Source organism: Anas platyrhynchos, chromosome 6 (genome assembly GCF_047663525.1).
Source record: "Anas platyrhynchos isolate ZD024472 breed Pekin duck chromosome 6, IASCAAS_PekinDuck_T2T, whole genome shotgun sequence".
NCBI lineage: Eukaryota > Metazoa > Chordata > Aves > Anseriformes > Anatidae > Anas > Anas platyrhynchos.
In genome coordinates, this window is record NC_092592.1 from 9,487,486 (window position 1) to 9,502,533 (window position 15,048).

Sequence of the window (15,048 nt, forward strand, 5' to 3'; positions counted from 1 at the left end):
CTGGGTGGAGGACAGCCACTTTTAGTTGGCAGCTCCCTAAATTTAATAAAGTGGAATATACTTGGAAGCTCCATGGTTATTGATAAGGGTCTACATTACAAATGCTGCTGTTTTAGATTTTAGTAGTATTAAAACTCCTTCATTCTTTTATTTTCTTTGCAGGATACCAGTACAAAAGGCTTACAGAGTGTAAAAAACTGTTTCTAACTAAAACCAATCCAAATATGTTATCTCTGTCTGTGTATCATTATAAGTAAAGTAAAACAATGGGCAATGTTATTTTACAGATAAGGAGTTGTATGCCTGGATGAAGTGTGTGAAGGGACAGCCTCATGATCACAAACACCTGATGCCAACACAAATTATTCCAGGCTCTGGTAAGACCTCCTGTGAACAAGCAAGATGTGTTTTTCTCCCAGGTCTTTCTGTGAAGAGAGGCAACAGTAGCTTCTTGAAACTTCTCATTTGCCATTTAGAAATCTGCAAATTGTGTCAAATCATTGCAGGAAGGCAAGTGATTCTGGGCAGCTGAACAGTGAGGGGCGCAGATGAAGAAGAGAGGAGGAGATGTAGGCTGACAGGTGTCTGAAGGGGTTTGGCGACAGGCAGTGTAGAAATTCAGGGTGCTTGTTGAGAATGTTTGTACCTTTCCAAAGCAGAATGAAGAAGCCAGAATGTACTAATGAATCTGACCTCATCTGTTAAAAGAAAATTTTAGAACAGTGCTGTCAAGGAGCATTATGGGGCACCAGTTTAGGGGCGATTTGTTTCTCACTGTTCATTTATATCACATACTGTGAAATTTGTTTTCTGTTCCTCCCTGCCATTGGGGTTAAAAAAAAAAAAAAAAAAACAACAAGATTCACAGTTTTGGTTGGAAGTCTGATCAAGCATCATAAGGCAGAAAGCAGTGAAGGAGCTTGCAATTAATGAAAAACAGCAGTAATCCTAAACCCAGTAAAGTTCAGATTTTTTCTTATATGCAAGCCTTATAAAGAAGCATGGTTAGGTGTGGTCATTGTTAGCACTGTTTTTGTAATGTCTGGTAGCACTGATGCAGAGCAGAGAATTGTTAAGGGATTTTTTGAAACAGCAAAAATCCCATGGCTTGCTGTAGCTGAGCAAACCAAGCTACGAGGGCAACTATGAGAAGTTCCCATGACAGTGTTCCCACATCGCCCAATTGAGGAATTCAGAAAAATATTGTTACCGGTAGCTGGCTTCAAGGACAAGGTCTATGTGACTGCTAATCACAGGGGGTTGTTTTCTTGCAGGTGGGGTTGTTTTCTTGTAGTTGTTTGAGTGCTTTTGACCAATAATCTTGTGTGAAACACTGTCCGCCCCTGTTAAGTTCACTATAAAAGTTAGGCTATTCGGGCAATAAAATGGAGCATGATCTGACTCTACTGGTGTCTGTCATGCTTTCGGCCGTGCTTCCTGCAACAGAGAATAGAAAACCCAAATGTGCCTTTAAACCTGTTAAATAAATTCCCAAGTTATTTTAAGCTGGAAATACAGATCCAGTCATTATTTTAATGGTTTGTTGCATGTTAGTTCAGGTAGAAATAAAGGCTGGTTAGATTCCATAATATATTCAAATTGTGACATTCCCCAGAACAGGCTCCATTCTGAAACTGGTTTTAATTTTAAATTGTGAAGTGAACCGCTCATCTGGAAATGGCACAGAGAAGACTGCCTGTGTAACCTCAGTTTTGTTCTTCTGTGCATATCCATTACCAAACAGTCTTACATTACATGATCACATACTAATTTTTTTTGTCAAGACATGGCTCTCTTCAGTCTGTTGTAGTTTGATGGTTTTATTAAATGAAGCAACGCTGCACCTGTTGAACAATGAGGAGTAAATAATGAATGGCTGACTTGTTGCGTGCCACGTGATGGGAATGCGGAGTGACATTTATATTATTCAAAAGAGTAGTATACAATTATTTAATTAAAGATCTTGGCTCTTTCAATGTGAGCTTTATGGTAAATTGGACGGTCCTTTTATAGTAGTTTTGAGCGTTAAATTTAGCATTTTTAATAGCTTATGTTTTTAAAAGGTTTGCGGTTAGCATCTTATCACAGTATGTACTGTACAGCAGGCCACAAAATGATTGACAAGAACTGCTAATGTCTTCCTTCTTAATTGTCTTCTAGTTTTGACAGATCTTCTAGATGCTATGCACAATATTAGAGAAAAATTTGAAATTAAATCCCATTGTCAGTGTACCAGCAAGCAGAACACGCAAGCTGGCAAGCTCCCTGCAATGAATGGTGTGTCTCAGGTGAGTCCAAAATATGTGTAGACACGGTTGTCTTTTCAGATGTTCTGTTACTTGTGGATTTTCGTATTTGAACAGTATAAGTCACGTTTCAGTTTGTATATGCAATGTTTAAATGATATCAGTGTCTTCGAAATACATTAAGGCAAAGTTACATATTGTAAATTAATTTGTCCTTTACAGGTTTTGCAGAATGTCCTTAATCACAGTAATAAAATTTCTCTGTGCATGCCTGAGTCTCAACAGCAGAATACCCCTCAAAAGTCTGAGACAAATGGTAACACAAGTCCAAGGAGTGATGTGAGCACAGACAGCAAGTTAACACCTCCTGAATCGCAGTCACCGCTGCATTGGTTAGCTGATCTTGCAGAGCAGAAAGCCAGAGAAGAAAAGAAAGGTAGGTATATGCTTGATATTGTTATACCACCTGAATGATTTTGGGGGAACCAGTAGTAAAGTAATTCAATGCACTAGGGAAAAATCACTCTTATTTTCTGTTCAGCAAAAAGAAAAGGTGATGCTCTTTTTTCCCTTTAATTTTAGTCTTGAAACTTCAATGCCTTCTCCTGGTGGCATCAAAACTAGTTACCAGAGAAGCCACTGGTAGAATGCATGTGTATAATATGGTAGTATTTCCAGCTACAGCATCTCTCATTTGTGACAGGTACTCACTCAGCTGCATGTCTAAGATGCTGAGGAAAGCCTTTTCATGGTCACAGTGTTTGTCTGCGTTTTGAAGGATCTAGTTCATCCTCTGGTGTGTTTCAGGTGCGCTAGTGCTACAGTATATTAATGAGCACTATAAAATGCAGGGTACCAGTGTTCCTATGCCTGCCTCATGATACACCAGTGTAAACTCCCAATGATTATTTTTGTTTTAGAGAACAAAGAGTGTCCTTCTGGAAAACATTCAAAGGAGGAGAAAGACCAGGATAATTTGGAGTCCCAAAACTGTAGAAGCTCCCCTCCTGCATCCCAGAACAATGAACAGGGCTCAACGTTACGAGATTTGTTAACAACAACAGCAGGCAAGCTGCGTCTAGGTTCTACAGATGCTGGTATTGCTTTTGCTCCAGTTTACTCTACAGGAACAGCAGTAAGTGTTTACAAGATGCATGTTTTCTATTTCAGGATTTGAAAATGTGTGACATTTGTTATGATAGCTAAAGCAGTGACAGGTGTATTGCCTTTTTTTTCCCAAGTTTTCTCGAAGGAATTAGCGTTTATATATATATATATATATATATATATATATATATATATGTACATAAATGTTTGCTTAAAATATATATGTGTAGGGATAATTTATATGCATTATGAAGAAAATGTCTGTGAAGCTAGATAAAGCATTTACTTGGCAACATGAAGGAAGATTCTAATATTTTGAATTTTAACTGTATATTTTTAACTTGTTCCATGTAAGAAAGCTTGTGGTTCTCTATACAGGAAGTGTATAACTGTAAGCTTCTAATTCACAATGAAATGTCATTCATCTGGAAAAAAAGGTATCACATTAATTTTATTTTCTTTCACATTGTTTAAACACACTTTTGTTTGTTTTCTAATAGAGCGGCAAGAGTGGTCGTACTATGCCAAACATTCTCGATGACATAATTGCTTCAGTGGTAGAAAACAAGATTCCACCAAATAGAGCACCAAAGATAAATGTAAAATCCGAAATAAAAGATGAGCCAAAGGATGACAGAAAATGTATTCAGGATGACGGCAACAAGTTGTACAGTGATATTCAGTATTCTTGGATCTGCGATAAGCATGTTTTGTGGCTCAGAGACCATAAAAACATTAACAACTGGAAGCTTTTCAAAGAGTGCTGGAAACAGGGAAGGGTAGGTATTGAACAGTTTGGTCTATAAAGTGACCTCAGTATGAACTCTGGAGGACATGTTACAGGACAAAGTTTGTGTAAGCCCACATTTGAAAACATGTTATTAGCACGTTTTGTTGCAGTGGGCAAAAGCTAGTCAGGTATATTCCACATAGGAACCTAATGTAGTTAAAACTTCACTTAACTGCTAGTAATTAATAAGGAACCACTGCTACGGAGATGGAACCTCCAAAAAGACGTGTGATGTCTTGGGTATGGTTGCTGTTGATGGAAGTTTCTATAACAGCTCAGTGTGGCCAGAGCCTTCAGTGTACGTTTCAGATAGATTTGTATTACAGTTTTAATTCAAGGAGGTATTTTCTTTGTAAAGGATAATTACTACTTTTTTTTTTCTTTTTTTCTAACAGCCTGTTCTAGTGTCCGGTATGCATAAGAAAATGAACTTCAGCCTGTGGAAAGCTGAGTCAATTAGTCTAGATTTTGGAAACCAGCAAGCTGATATCTTGAATTGCAAAGACAGTATTATTTCAAGCACCAACGTCAAAGAGTTCTGGGATGGTTTTGAAGATGTTTCAAGTATGTTGTTTTGAATTACTATCATGGAAGATCATTATAAACTTAATTATTATCATGTATTGTTCCATAGATTCTAAACACAGTCAATGTTAGAAACTGCGATTTAAAGCATTATTTTGGATCTTAAGGCTTTGAAGAAATCTTAATTTAAAAAGAAAGCTCTAGATAATCTGTTTCAAGAGAATGTGGTGAAAACTTCTATTTTGTACCTTTGCAGAATTCAAGATATACTAATATACCATCTCCTCAGTTCGGTCTGACTAAGAAAATGAACAACTTCACCAGTTCCTTAATTACTTGAGTGTGTTTTGTGTCTTTCTTGAATCTCCAGCTTAATAATCCCATTTTACATATGAAGCCTTTATATACAGTTTAATAGTTCAGTTATATGTTTTAGTTGAATAAAGTAAAACCCCTGTGGTGTATGGGTTCTTAGTAATTTCTGTGTTACTTGCAGAACGGCAGAAAGTAAAAAATGGGGAAACAGCTCTACTAAAATTGAAAGATTGGCCTTCTGGTGAAGATTTCAAGGCTATGATGCCAGCAAGGTATTGGAGTTTGATACTTAGATATTCTTAAGTCAATCTGTTTTTTGTTTTTTTTTTTTTCCTCTCTGTGTGATGACACAAATTCACAAATAATTTTTAATTTTCTTCTCCAGATATGAGGACTTACTGAAAAGCTTACCCTTGCCTGAATACTGTAGTCCAGAAGGAAAACTAAATTTGGCTTCTCATCTGCCAGGATTTTTTGTCCGTCCAGATTTGGGACCCAGACTATGCAGTGCATATGGTGAGTATGCCCTAGAAGTTGTAACAGTTACCTCTTCCCTTAAAATTATAGATATCAATTGTTAGTGCTTGATAGAAAGCTGAGCTTGTTCAGAGGATAGTTACTGACTGAATGTTGGAGAAATCCGTTACTGACTGGGATGTTAACAGTACGTGTACCTCAGCCATGAGAGTTTATATGCTTCTGAGTTGGTCTTTTTCTTGTGCTGTTACCGTCTTCTGAAGGAGACGAATGATTAGTTACTTTAATACAAAGAGTTCCCATCTTCAGTAATTCCATATGACAAAGGACTTCATGAAGTATTAGTGTTTATAATTCTAGTCATAAACAAATCTCAGAACTTTTCTTGTAATTTTTATCTGTGTTGTATATTGTACACTCAAAGATCTGTTTAGAAAAGATTGTTTCCCTCAGGCCTTTTCCAGCTGCTCCTTCTTTTTGCAAACAAGCTTGTTCAACTCTGGTTTACAAATTATTTTAATGGCATAAGAAATGAGTTGTAATTTATGGCATAATGGCTTTGATTTAAAAAAATAATAAATAAAAATAAATCCAGATGTCCTTTAAAATGAACACATAAAAGATAGCAATCAAGAATTGGTCTGAAGAACTGAGTCATTAATGACAGTTATATGTAATACTGCTCTAAGGTGTAGTGTTATGACATGTCCTTTTGACCTGAGTATATATTTTTTCACCTCTTAGAATTAAAAATAGTTTTCCTCTTTGGGGATTTATTTTAAATAGGAACTTGGTTTATAGCCAGGCATAAAATTAAGGCTTTGATTGCTTTTGTATTGACTTTAATTTTACCCCCAATTTTTATTTGTAACATAGGTGTGGCTGCTACTAAAGACCATGATATAGGAACTACAAACCTCCATATTGAAGTTTCTGATGTAGTGAACATCCTTGTTTATGTTGGCATAGCAAAAGGAAATGGAGTACTTTCCAAATCAGGTAAAGATCATTGTAAATAGGTGTAAATGGACTGAATATGTCACTTTTAAATTTGACACTGCTTTACTGAAGTGCATGAAGTACTAGCTTAAACTGGGGAGCTTCATTGTCTCAAGATTCGTCAATGAATAAATTCTGCCTAAAATACGCTGCGGTTTATAAATTATGACGTATTTCAAACTCATTAAATTTATTTAATTATTTATCTATTTATGCTATTACCTGTAATAGATGTTCCATTCCTGTGTAGGGCTGGTAGAGCTAAAGAAAGTTCTAATGTTTATGTCAGGATGATGTATTTGGCAAACCCTCTGTTTATTCTGCTCCCTATGGATGCACTGTGTTTGCTTTATTCTGTTTGGGCTATAATGTAATTTTTCAGCACCGGGGAGCTTAAGTTGGTGTATGTTAGCTCTCTGTACGAGGTTCATTGCCTATGTGAAAGTCCTTAAATCACTGAAATAGTTGTATTTCCTTTCCCTGCTCTGTTGTCCTCTGATTCCATAATCAGCAAATGTAGATTAAAGGTGCAACTAATAGAACTGCAGTGTAAGGTTTGCTGTCTCTTATTTGCTTTGGAGTTGCTTGTGTGTGCACCATGTTAATACCAGCAAAACTTCAGGAAATGGGGAGAAGTCTAGTTTATTGACTAGCTGCTGCAGAATGGTATGGAAAACACTACTACTACTGACTGCAGAAGAACACCTTTTTCATCTTAGTTTTTTGGTCCCAACCCTGCTTGTTTATTTCTGGTAGGAGAAATGTGTTCTAACAAATTGGAGAGATGTAAAAGGGAGATTAAAAATTAAATGTGGCTTTAAAGGTAATTACAGCATTCATGTTAAAACGTTCTATTTAAAGAAAATGAACAAAAAGATCATTCTGTTGTGTTCACTGAACTTCTATCTGCATAGTCTCACACGACAAATTTGGAAAGATGTTCTGTTTCAGTTCCTCCACTGTCTCACTCTTAAAAAATGTTTTTGTAAAATCCTAGGAGTACTGAAGAAGTTTGAAGAAGAAGATTTGGATGACCTCTTAAGGAAGCGGTTGAAAGATTCAAGTGAATTACCTGGTGCTTTATGGCACATTTATGCTGGCAAAGATGCTGACAAGATAAGGGAATTTCTGCAAAAGGTTAGATTTACAGTAGATGTTTATAAAATATAATTTAAGTAACTGTTAAAGGGGGTGTGGGGCAAAACCTCCAAACCCACCCCTATGCTATGGAAGGTGGGAGGAAGCAAAATTCTTGCTTTTATATCCATAAATTATAACTGACTGCTGCATCAGTCAATGAATGAAATACATCACGTGGTATGTACTCATCTCTTAAGAGTTACAGGTAGTCTGAAGGTTCAGGAGAACATAGAGATTATCCTTACTCTTTTCTAATGTAATGTTTTTTTAAAGTTATTATAATTTACTAGCATTTAAATGATAACACTTCTCCCAAATGCTTGTGTTACCAAATGCTGAAATATTTATGAATTTTCCTATTAAAAACAAAACAAAACAAAAACTTCAATCCAACAACCACTGTTCTTCTTAGGGACCAGTCTTCATTAGCTCAGACAAAAAAACTGCCTTGTCTCTTAATGAACATGAAAGCAGTGGGGATAATGCACCCAAGGACAAAATTCTACAATATGTCCTACTGCACAGATACTCTTTATTCAGCATGTGATGAACAAGTCAAAGCTGCCTTAGAACCTCCCAGGTCATTACTTACAACGTAGGACCAATGGTCACCATTGGGCTGTAGGCAATGATCAGTGCCAGTACATTTAGAGATGCCATACTGGAAGTGATTTTCTGAGTCCTGCTTTTAGCAAGTTCTCACGTTCTAGAAGGTGGTCTTGATGGATGACTTCAAATCACTAATATAAAACTGAAGTGGTTGCTCGAGGAAAAATCATCAAAAGAAATCTTAACTGTCTTCTGCTGTGGCAGTAATTTAGATGAGTTTTAGCTGGGTAAACAAAAGGGGACCATAAATGATCTGGAGACCAACGTTTCTACCACAAGCAGGAAAAACATTAGGAAATGTAGCAGTAAAAATTCTCTTGGACTGTAAACGTGTATTTCAGTCCCATGGCCTCTGTTCCCTGGTGACTCAAACATAAGCTCTTTGGCAAGCTGAACTGTGGGGAAAAATGAGCACTAAAGAACAAAATTACAGCTAAAGCCAGGAAAATATGAATTGTACATCCAGGCTTTTCTGTATATTCAAAAACTTGATGGTCCTAAAGTAGAGGTGGTGTCTCTTAGGTTTGGACAAGAAAGCTGGGGGTGGCTGTGGTGAACAAAAGAGTGAACACAAGGGAATGAGTGGACAGTGCATATTATTTGGAGTTTCTTCTTTAGAACAATTAAGGGGCACTGTGGAACTCTTGGAACAACAGGTTTAAAACAGAAAGAAGTACTTCAGATGCTGTGTCACTAGGTTTGTCATTTGCTACCAGAGCTTGCCACAGTATCCAGAACTGAATCTCATGCCACCTTCTATTTTTGGTGTGGTGGTATTTTTGAAATATATAATTGGAGATGAATTGATGAATAAACTCTGGGATTTGCTGATAAGAGAGAAAATCTCAGTAACTCCTTTAGTACAGGAGAGAGGTGATTAAGTACACAGGAACAGTTTCAAGTCCTGCATCACATAATTAAGTATATTTAACATAATTATGAATAAAAAATGTATGTTTTCCATGAGATAATTGTCTCTGGAGTCATGACATATGGATTGGATATATATGTTTGTTTTTTTTCTGTAGTAACTGTGATTCATCAGTTAGCGATTGATTAAGGGTAATACTTGTTCCCTTGCGATTAACTTCATAAGAAAAGGTTGTTGATGGTTAAGTCTAATGCATTGCCAGGAAGTTGTTTTTTTATTTATTATTTTTCACTGTCCATCATGAGCAGTACTGTAACTTTGTAAATTAAGTATACTTAGGTACGTGTACAACTTAAGTAGCAAAAGTTTCAGCTTCTTATAAAAGTAACTTGGAATCCTTTCTGTACTTACAGATAGCAAAAGAGCAAGGCTTAGAAGTTTTACCAGAGCATGATCCAATACGTGATCAGAGTTGGTATGTGAACAAAAAGCTTCGCCAAAGACTTCTTGAAGAATACGGAGTAAAAACCTGTACGGTTATTCAGTTTCTTGGTGATGCTATTATTCTACCAGCAGGAGCACTTCATCAGGTAAAATGCACAGGTTTAAAGACATACAGGATTAAATAACATAAATGTCATCAAATAACTTTTTTCAAAAATATAGTGCATTTATTTTCAGGTTAGATTTTCTTACTGGTAAGTGTTAATGTATAGGAATGTGTTACAAGCTCTATCTGTTTGTATAGATAACTAGCCAGTACTAACAAACAACAATTCAAACATTTGAAATGCTGTTTATTTCTTCTTCTATAATGAAAAATGATCAGACCATTATGACTTTTTTCCCTTATTTCCTGAGTAACTTTCTAAATAAATTGGTGCTAGCCAGGAGAGTGTTAAGTTAATCAGTCTTCTTCTAAACCCAAGGTAACTTAACCCCTGGAGAGGCAGGGGGAAGGAACCCAAAAAGATAAACACCTAGATGTCAAGTGTTCTCTTGTTTTCTGCCTTCAGCTACAGGGAATAGTGGAGAAAGTTTATGTATAGTTAACAAGATGGTTATGCAACAGGGTTTGGGTGTTGGTTTTCTGCACCATATTGAGTTCCTTTATCCACAGAAGGTACATCAATCTCCAGGAGCTAGCACTGTCCCTTCAGCAGCTTTTCTTGCCATCAGAAGTGATTCTGCTTTGGCAGAGCTAGGTTGATTTTTTTTTTCTCAGTTCTGTAAGAGAAAGTACTACCAACAGAGCAGTTTCACAGAAAGTTATATGAATTTGTGCAGCAAGCTTTAGTCCTCCCTGCACATAAATCTTGTTACTGTTTTTTTTTCCTCACAGTCTGCAAATTTCACCTCTATGATGGAAAGAGGAAGAAAGCATGATTGCTTACATGTGATTTTTTTGCATTGTTCTAGTCAGTCTGTCCGTCTGTCCTCCCCCGTATGAATTTTGTCCTTTTAAAACAGGAAAGGGAGCCTGCTTTCTTGCTGCCTTGCCAGCTGTCAAGCACCATTATTTAGGTAGCTGACAGTCAAGGAATGAGGAACATCCCTCCCTGTAGTAGGGGTTGTAAACCATCTTGTTATTAAAGATTCATCAGTGATCTGCACTTGGGTTCAAGCGAGGTGAGGCCTTTCTGAAGACGCCACGGTTTGGTTTCTGATCTGCAGATCAGCTTCCAGCTCTTCTGAGCACAGAGGGAGCAGCAGCTTGCCGTGTGTCACCATGACCAGAGCTCTGGGGTTTTCTGCATAACAAAAAGATGACTGGGTTGTGGTGATGACAAGTGTAATGTTCCTGCTCTGTCTGCTGGCTATTGCAGTTGCTTGTCCATTGAAAGCAACAGGTATCTTACCCAGACTAGATTCCTTCATCATTGAGTTTCACGTGGCTGCATTAACCTGGGATGATCTGTGTGGATTTGTTAGCACCAAAAACAAATGAAACAAGCAAGCAAGCAAGCAAACAGACAAACCCCAAATATTGGGTTGTAAATTGCCTTTCCCTGTGCCATGTCTCCAGTGGCTGGCACTTTCTAAGCCCTTACAAAAAGGTGAAGGAATGTCTGGCGTTGCTGATATTCTTAGCTCTTGTCAGGTTAAAGCAGTGTGGATTCCCATAGTCAGTAGCATTTGTGTTGCATTCTCCATTAACCTTACTCTGATCTCTTGAAACAAGGGAGATAATCCCAGATAGACTGAAAAGGGAACCCACAGAAAATCATAAACGTACTAGGAAAATTGTTTTACATAGCATGAGGCATTTATATAAGGTATGCAGAATGTAAAACATGAAGTTGTGGGACAGTTCCAGGCTTCCCTAGAGTTTGCAGGTTTCAGGGCCAAAAATAAGACCACTGTTATCTTTATCTCGTTGGCTTCAAACTCCAAATTGCTTTTGAAGTGGTAATGCTCTAGCTTCTGGCACCAAGGAGTTAATAACATGGTGTTTTTAAAAACGTAGTGGGTGAAGCTGAGAACCTTTTCATCTTCAGTAAGTTCCTGTGAATCTGCCACGTAGGAGGAAATGAAAGCATCGTGTTCTTTCATGTACATGTACAGTACTCTTTCTCTATAGAGATGCATAAATACTGACCTTAGGGATCAGCACCAACACTTCATATATACAAAGCACATTTAAACACTTAAAAATAAGTCTGAACAAGAATACATACCGGGTTAAGTTTACATGTTAAGCATTTTAGGTTTACATGTTAAGCATTTCAGATTTACATGCATATCATGAATCCTTAATAACTAAAACTGGATGACAGTTGATAGTAAATTTGGTGGTAAATTAGCATTTTTATTTGCTCATCTGTAATGTTGTGGAACAGAGGAAATTAGGGCAATGTGTGGAGCTAGGGAGCCCAGTTGCCTGTGATCACTGTGTGGTGTAGTCAGACATTTTTAGCCTGGAACCTGTTAGGTTTGTTGTCTCATACTTATTCCGACGTGCTGGTCTAGAATTTTACTGCTCTTAATGTGGGGGAGGTTGTTTAGTTTCTTTTATATATCCTTTTTTCTTTCCAGCTTCTGTGGATTCACATCTGGCTTAAAGTAACTTGTTGTTAGTATTTTATAGTAACATAAACAATTCCTTTTGCTTTCTGGAAAAAAAAAGTGTGTGGGGATTTGGGGTGTAGTGTTGGACTAGCCTCTGTATGGATGCTTCCTTTTAATGTACCTTGAGTGTGTTTCTCTGTAGGTTTTTGTCTCCTTGGCTGTACAGATAGAGGAGCTCAAGTGTCCTCTGCTTTGCTAGTATCAGGGTCTCATTCTTTCTCCAGTGCTTGCAACAAAGGAGCCCTCAGCTCTCCTGCAAACATTCCTAGCTTAAAAAAAAAACACCTTTGTTCTTGTTCTTTTGAAGGATATGCTCTTTCTGCAGCTCCATTCTGGGTCAGCCTGCATCACAGTCTTCTGCCAGGGATGTCCTCCTTGGTTTTAATTTGATGATTCTTATCCAAATTTGTAAAATATTTTAGTGATAAATTGAAAGATAGCAAGACTTGAGTCGGTGGTGGAAATGTGTTGTTCAGACTAAATGCAAAAATTGTTATAGTAGAACAGGTTATTATAATGTTGTTTTTTTATAACTGTATTATCTTGATTAACAGCGGAATTATATATTGCAAAATAACATGCTGCAGGTAATAGGACATCCTGGAGATGTTAGGATAAGCAGGTATGCGAAGGGCCTGGGAGCTGCGTATGCAGAGCTGGCGGGCTGCGCGCTAGCCCTGGGGTCTGGCCATGCAGGAAACGGCGGATGCACAGCATGAGGACAGGAGGGAGGCAGGGGTTGGACCACCCTTTCCTCCAGCCCGGCTGAGGTCTGGGGCTGTTCAGATACTCACCCATCTCCTGCGCCCTGCAGGGAAATCTGTGCTTCACGTGGGCTGAGGGTGAAGCCGCGCTCTCAGCTCAGCTGGAACTGGCACAGTCGTGGGAGTGTTGTAGTCCTCGCCCTGCGAACCTCAGGGGAATCGTTGCTAAACATATTTATGAGAGTGTCATGATAGCGGTTGGCATTCTAAATCTGTGTAAGCAGAACTGCCTGGGGGCTGTCAGCGGGGCATTCCCATGTTAAGCACCAGACAGGCAAGGTAAGATCTGTCTTCCCCCCAAAGACCGATAAGACAGGCACTGGCTAGGAAGGTTTAAGGCACAGCAAAATGAATGATGTGACAGCAGCGAATCCTGTCAGCTCTGCGATGAAGGGAGGCAGCGAGATGGAATTGGTAACATCCTGTCTTGGTGAGGAGAAAGTGAATGAGCTGTGTGGGATTTGCATGGGGTGAAAAGCAAAACAAGGGCAGGTACGGACTTGAAACAGGTGAAAAGCCTGCGAGGGAGGAGAGGGGGCTGGAGCCCGTCTGCACAGAGCTCAGACATTTCACCTGAAGCTCTAGGAAGCTCCCTGAGCGCCTCGTGGCGGCACCTCTGCAGCTCTTCCCTCACACTTGTGGCTTTTTTGTTCTTTGGAAGTTGAGGCAGTGTGGCATCAATAAGGCCTCTTCAGTTCCTGGATTGCTTCACTTTTGATGCATACACAGAAGGAAACTGTACTGCCTTGTCTTTCCTGATGATTATGAGGTTGCAGAAGCCTGATGTGCAATGCTAACATCAAGCTACATGTTAATCTCTAGGATTTCACCTGTAATCGGTAAGCCGCTTTACAAAGTCAGACTGGCAGCCTTTCTGAAAAGGAAAATAATTTTAAAATAAAGTGCTATGTAGGGACATGAAGGTTTGAACCTCGGGCAGCACAAGAGAAACTTCAGACTCCATGTTAAAAAAATCTGGATGTTACTAGATGCAAGCTTAAAATCTGGGAGCTGTATCAGTAATGAGCAGGGTGTGATTGTTGTTTGCTCCAGTAGCAGAGGCACCCCTCCCCACTCCCCAGAGCTTTGCTAAGTTTGCAGAATTGATGTTGCACAACTTGGTGAGCAACTGTTAAAACTTGGGGAAGGGAGGTTTTTGACATGCCACAGAAATGTTGTAATTTGTAGAGGTTTGAAGGTGAATCATGGTAACAAATATTATTTCTGAGTAAGACGAACAGGAGCCAATAGGTCACAACCAGGAAGCAGTTTTTGCCCTCCAGATATGACCTGGTGGCAGGAGAGGAACCTGCAGAGAGAAAAGGACACCATCTTATCAGTAAAGGAAACATTAAAGGAAAAGAAGCGTTTTTGTCCTTTGGGAACCTGCTGCTTTATTCACAGCTTCTTTTTTCCTTTTAAATATTTTGACCAGCAATTACTTGTCAGTGAGCATGGCAAGTTCTGCCTGGCCGAGTTTGGTGGCAGCTTGCAGCGTGTCCGAGTGGCCCAAGGAGCCGGGTCTGTCAGGCAGGGCTGCAGCTGAGTCAGGCTGTGGTGCCTGCGCAGTGTTTTGGAAATGGCTGCACAGCAGTGCTACACAGCAGCAGTTCCCGTATGGCTGGTAAAAGGGAGGAATCGCACATCAGGGTATGCTGAACAAACGTGGGAGCTGACTGCAGGAAAGAAGTGCTAGAGCACTGACAAATATGTTGCTGTTCAATGTGTGTCTCCTACCAGAAGCCAGCTGACCTAAGTCGAATAGGCTTAATTGCTCTCTCTATAAAATGTATAAAGGCATCCTTCAGTCTGATAAGTATGTGGTTTTAGAGATCTCAAGTCCAATTCTTTTCTCAGGTGTCTCTGCCAAAGAACAATCCCAAAATACTAATTATCACTCTTATTTTTATTTTGGATAGGTGCAAAATTTTCACAGCTGCGTTCAAGTAACTGAAGACTTTGTGTCTCCAGAACATCTTGTACAGTCATTTCATTTAACGCAGGAGCTGCGGCTGTCAAAGGAAGAAATCAATTATGATGATAAACTGCAGGTAGGAAATGAATTCGGCTCTGGAAGCTGTTGTGAAGGCAGGGCATGCTCGGGCTCATTGAAATGCGGAGCAGTGCGTGGAGCTA

At 38.9% G+C, this 15,048-nt stretch overlaps 1 protein-coding gene across 10 annotated transcripts in view; it reads left to right on the forward strand.

Moving 5' to 3' along the window:
- Positions 1–15,048, forward strand: part of JMJD1C (jumonji domain containing 1C) — a 157,992-nt gene that overhangs the window by 141,521 nt on the left and 1,423 nt on the right. For all 10 annotated transcript variants that reach the window (XM_027463800.3, XM_038181065.2, XM_072040035.1 and 7 more), the window contains 12 exons: positions 288–377; positions 2,161–2,288; positions 2,469–2,682; positions 3,167–3,381; positions 3,854–4,132; positions 4,539–4,707; positions 5,165–5,255; positions 5,369–5,499; positions 6,337–6,459; positions 7,457–7,596; positions 9,493–9,669; positions 14,832–14,963. In XM_027463800.3, the coding sequence (XP_027319601.1) occupies positions 288–377; positions 2,161–2,288; positions 2,469–2,682; positions 3,167–3,381; positions 3,854–4,132; positions 4,539–4,707; positions 5,165–5,255; positions 5,369–5,499; positions 6,337–6,459; positions 7,457–7,596; positions 9,493–9,669; positions 14,832–14,963 (1,889 nt within the window). The remainder of the gene's footprint in view (positions 1–287; positions 378–2,160; positions 2,289–2,468; positions 2,683–3,166; positions 3,382–3,853; positions 4,133–4,538; positions 4,708–5,164; positions 5,256–5,368; positions 5,500–6,336; positions 6,460–7,456; positions 7,597–9,492; positions 9,670–14,831; positions 14,964–15,048) is intronic.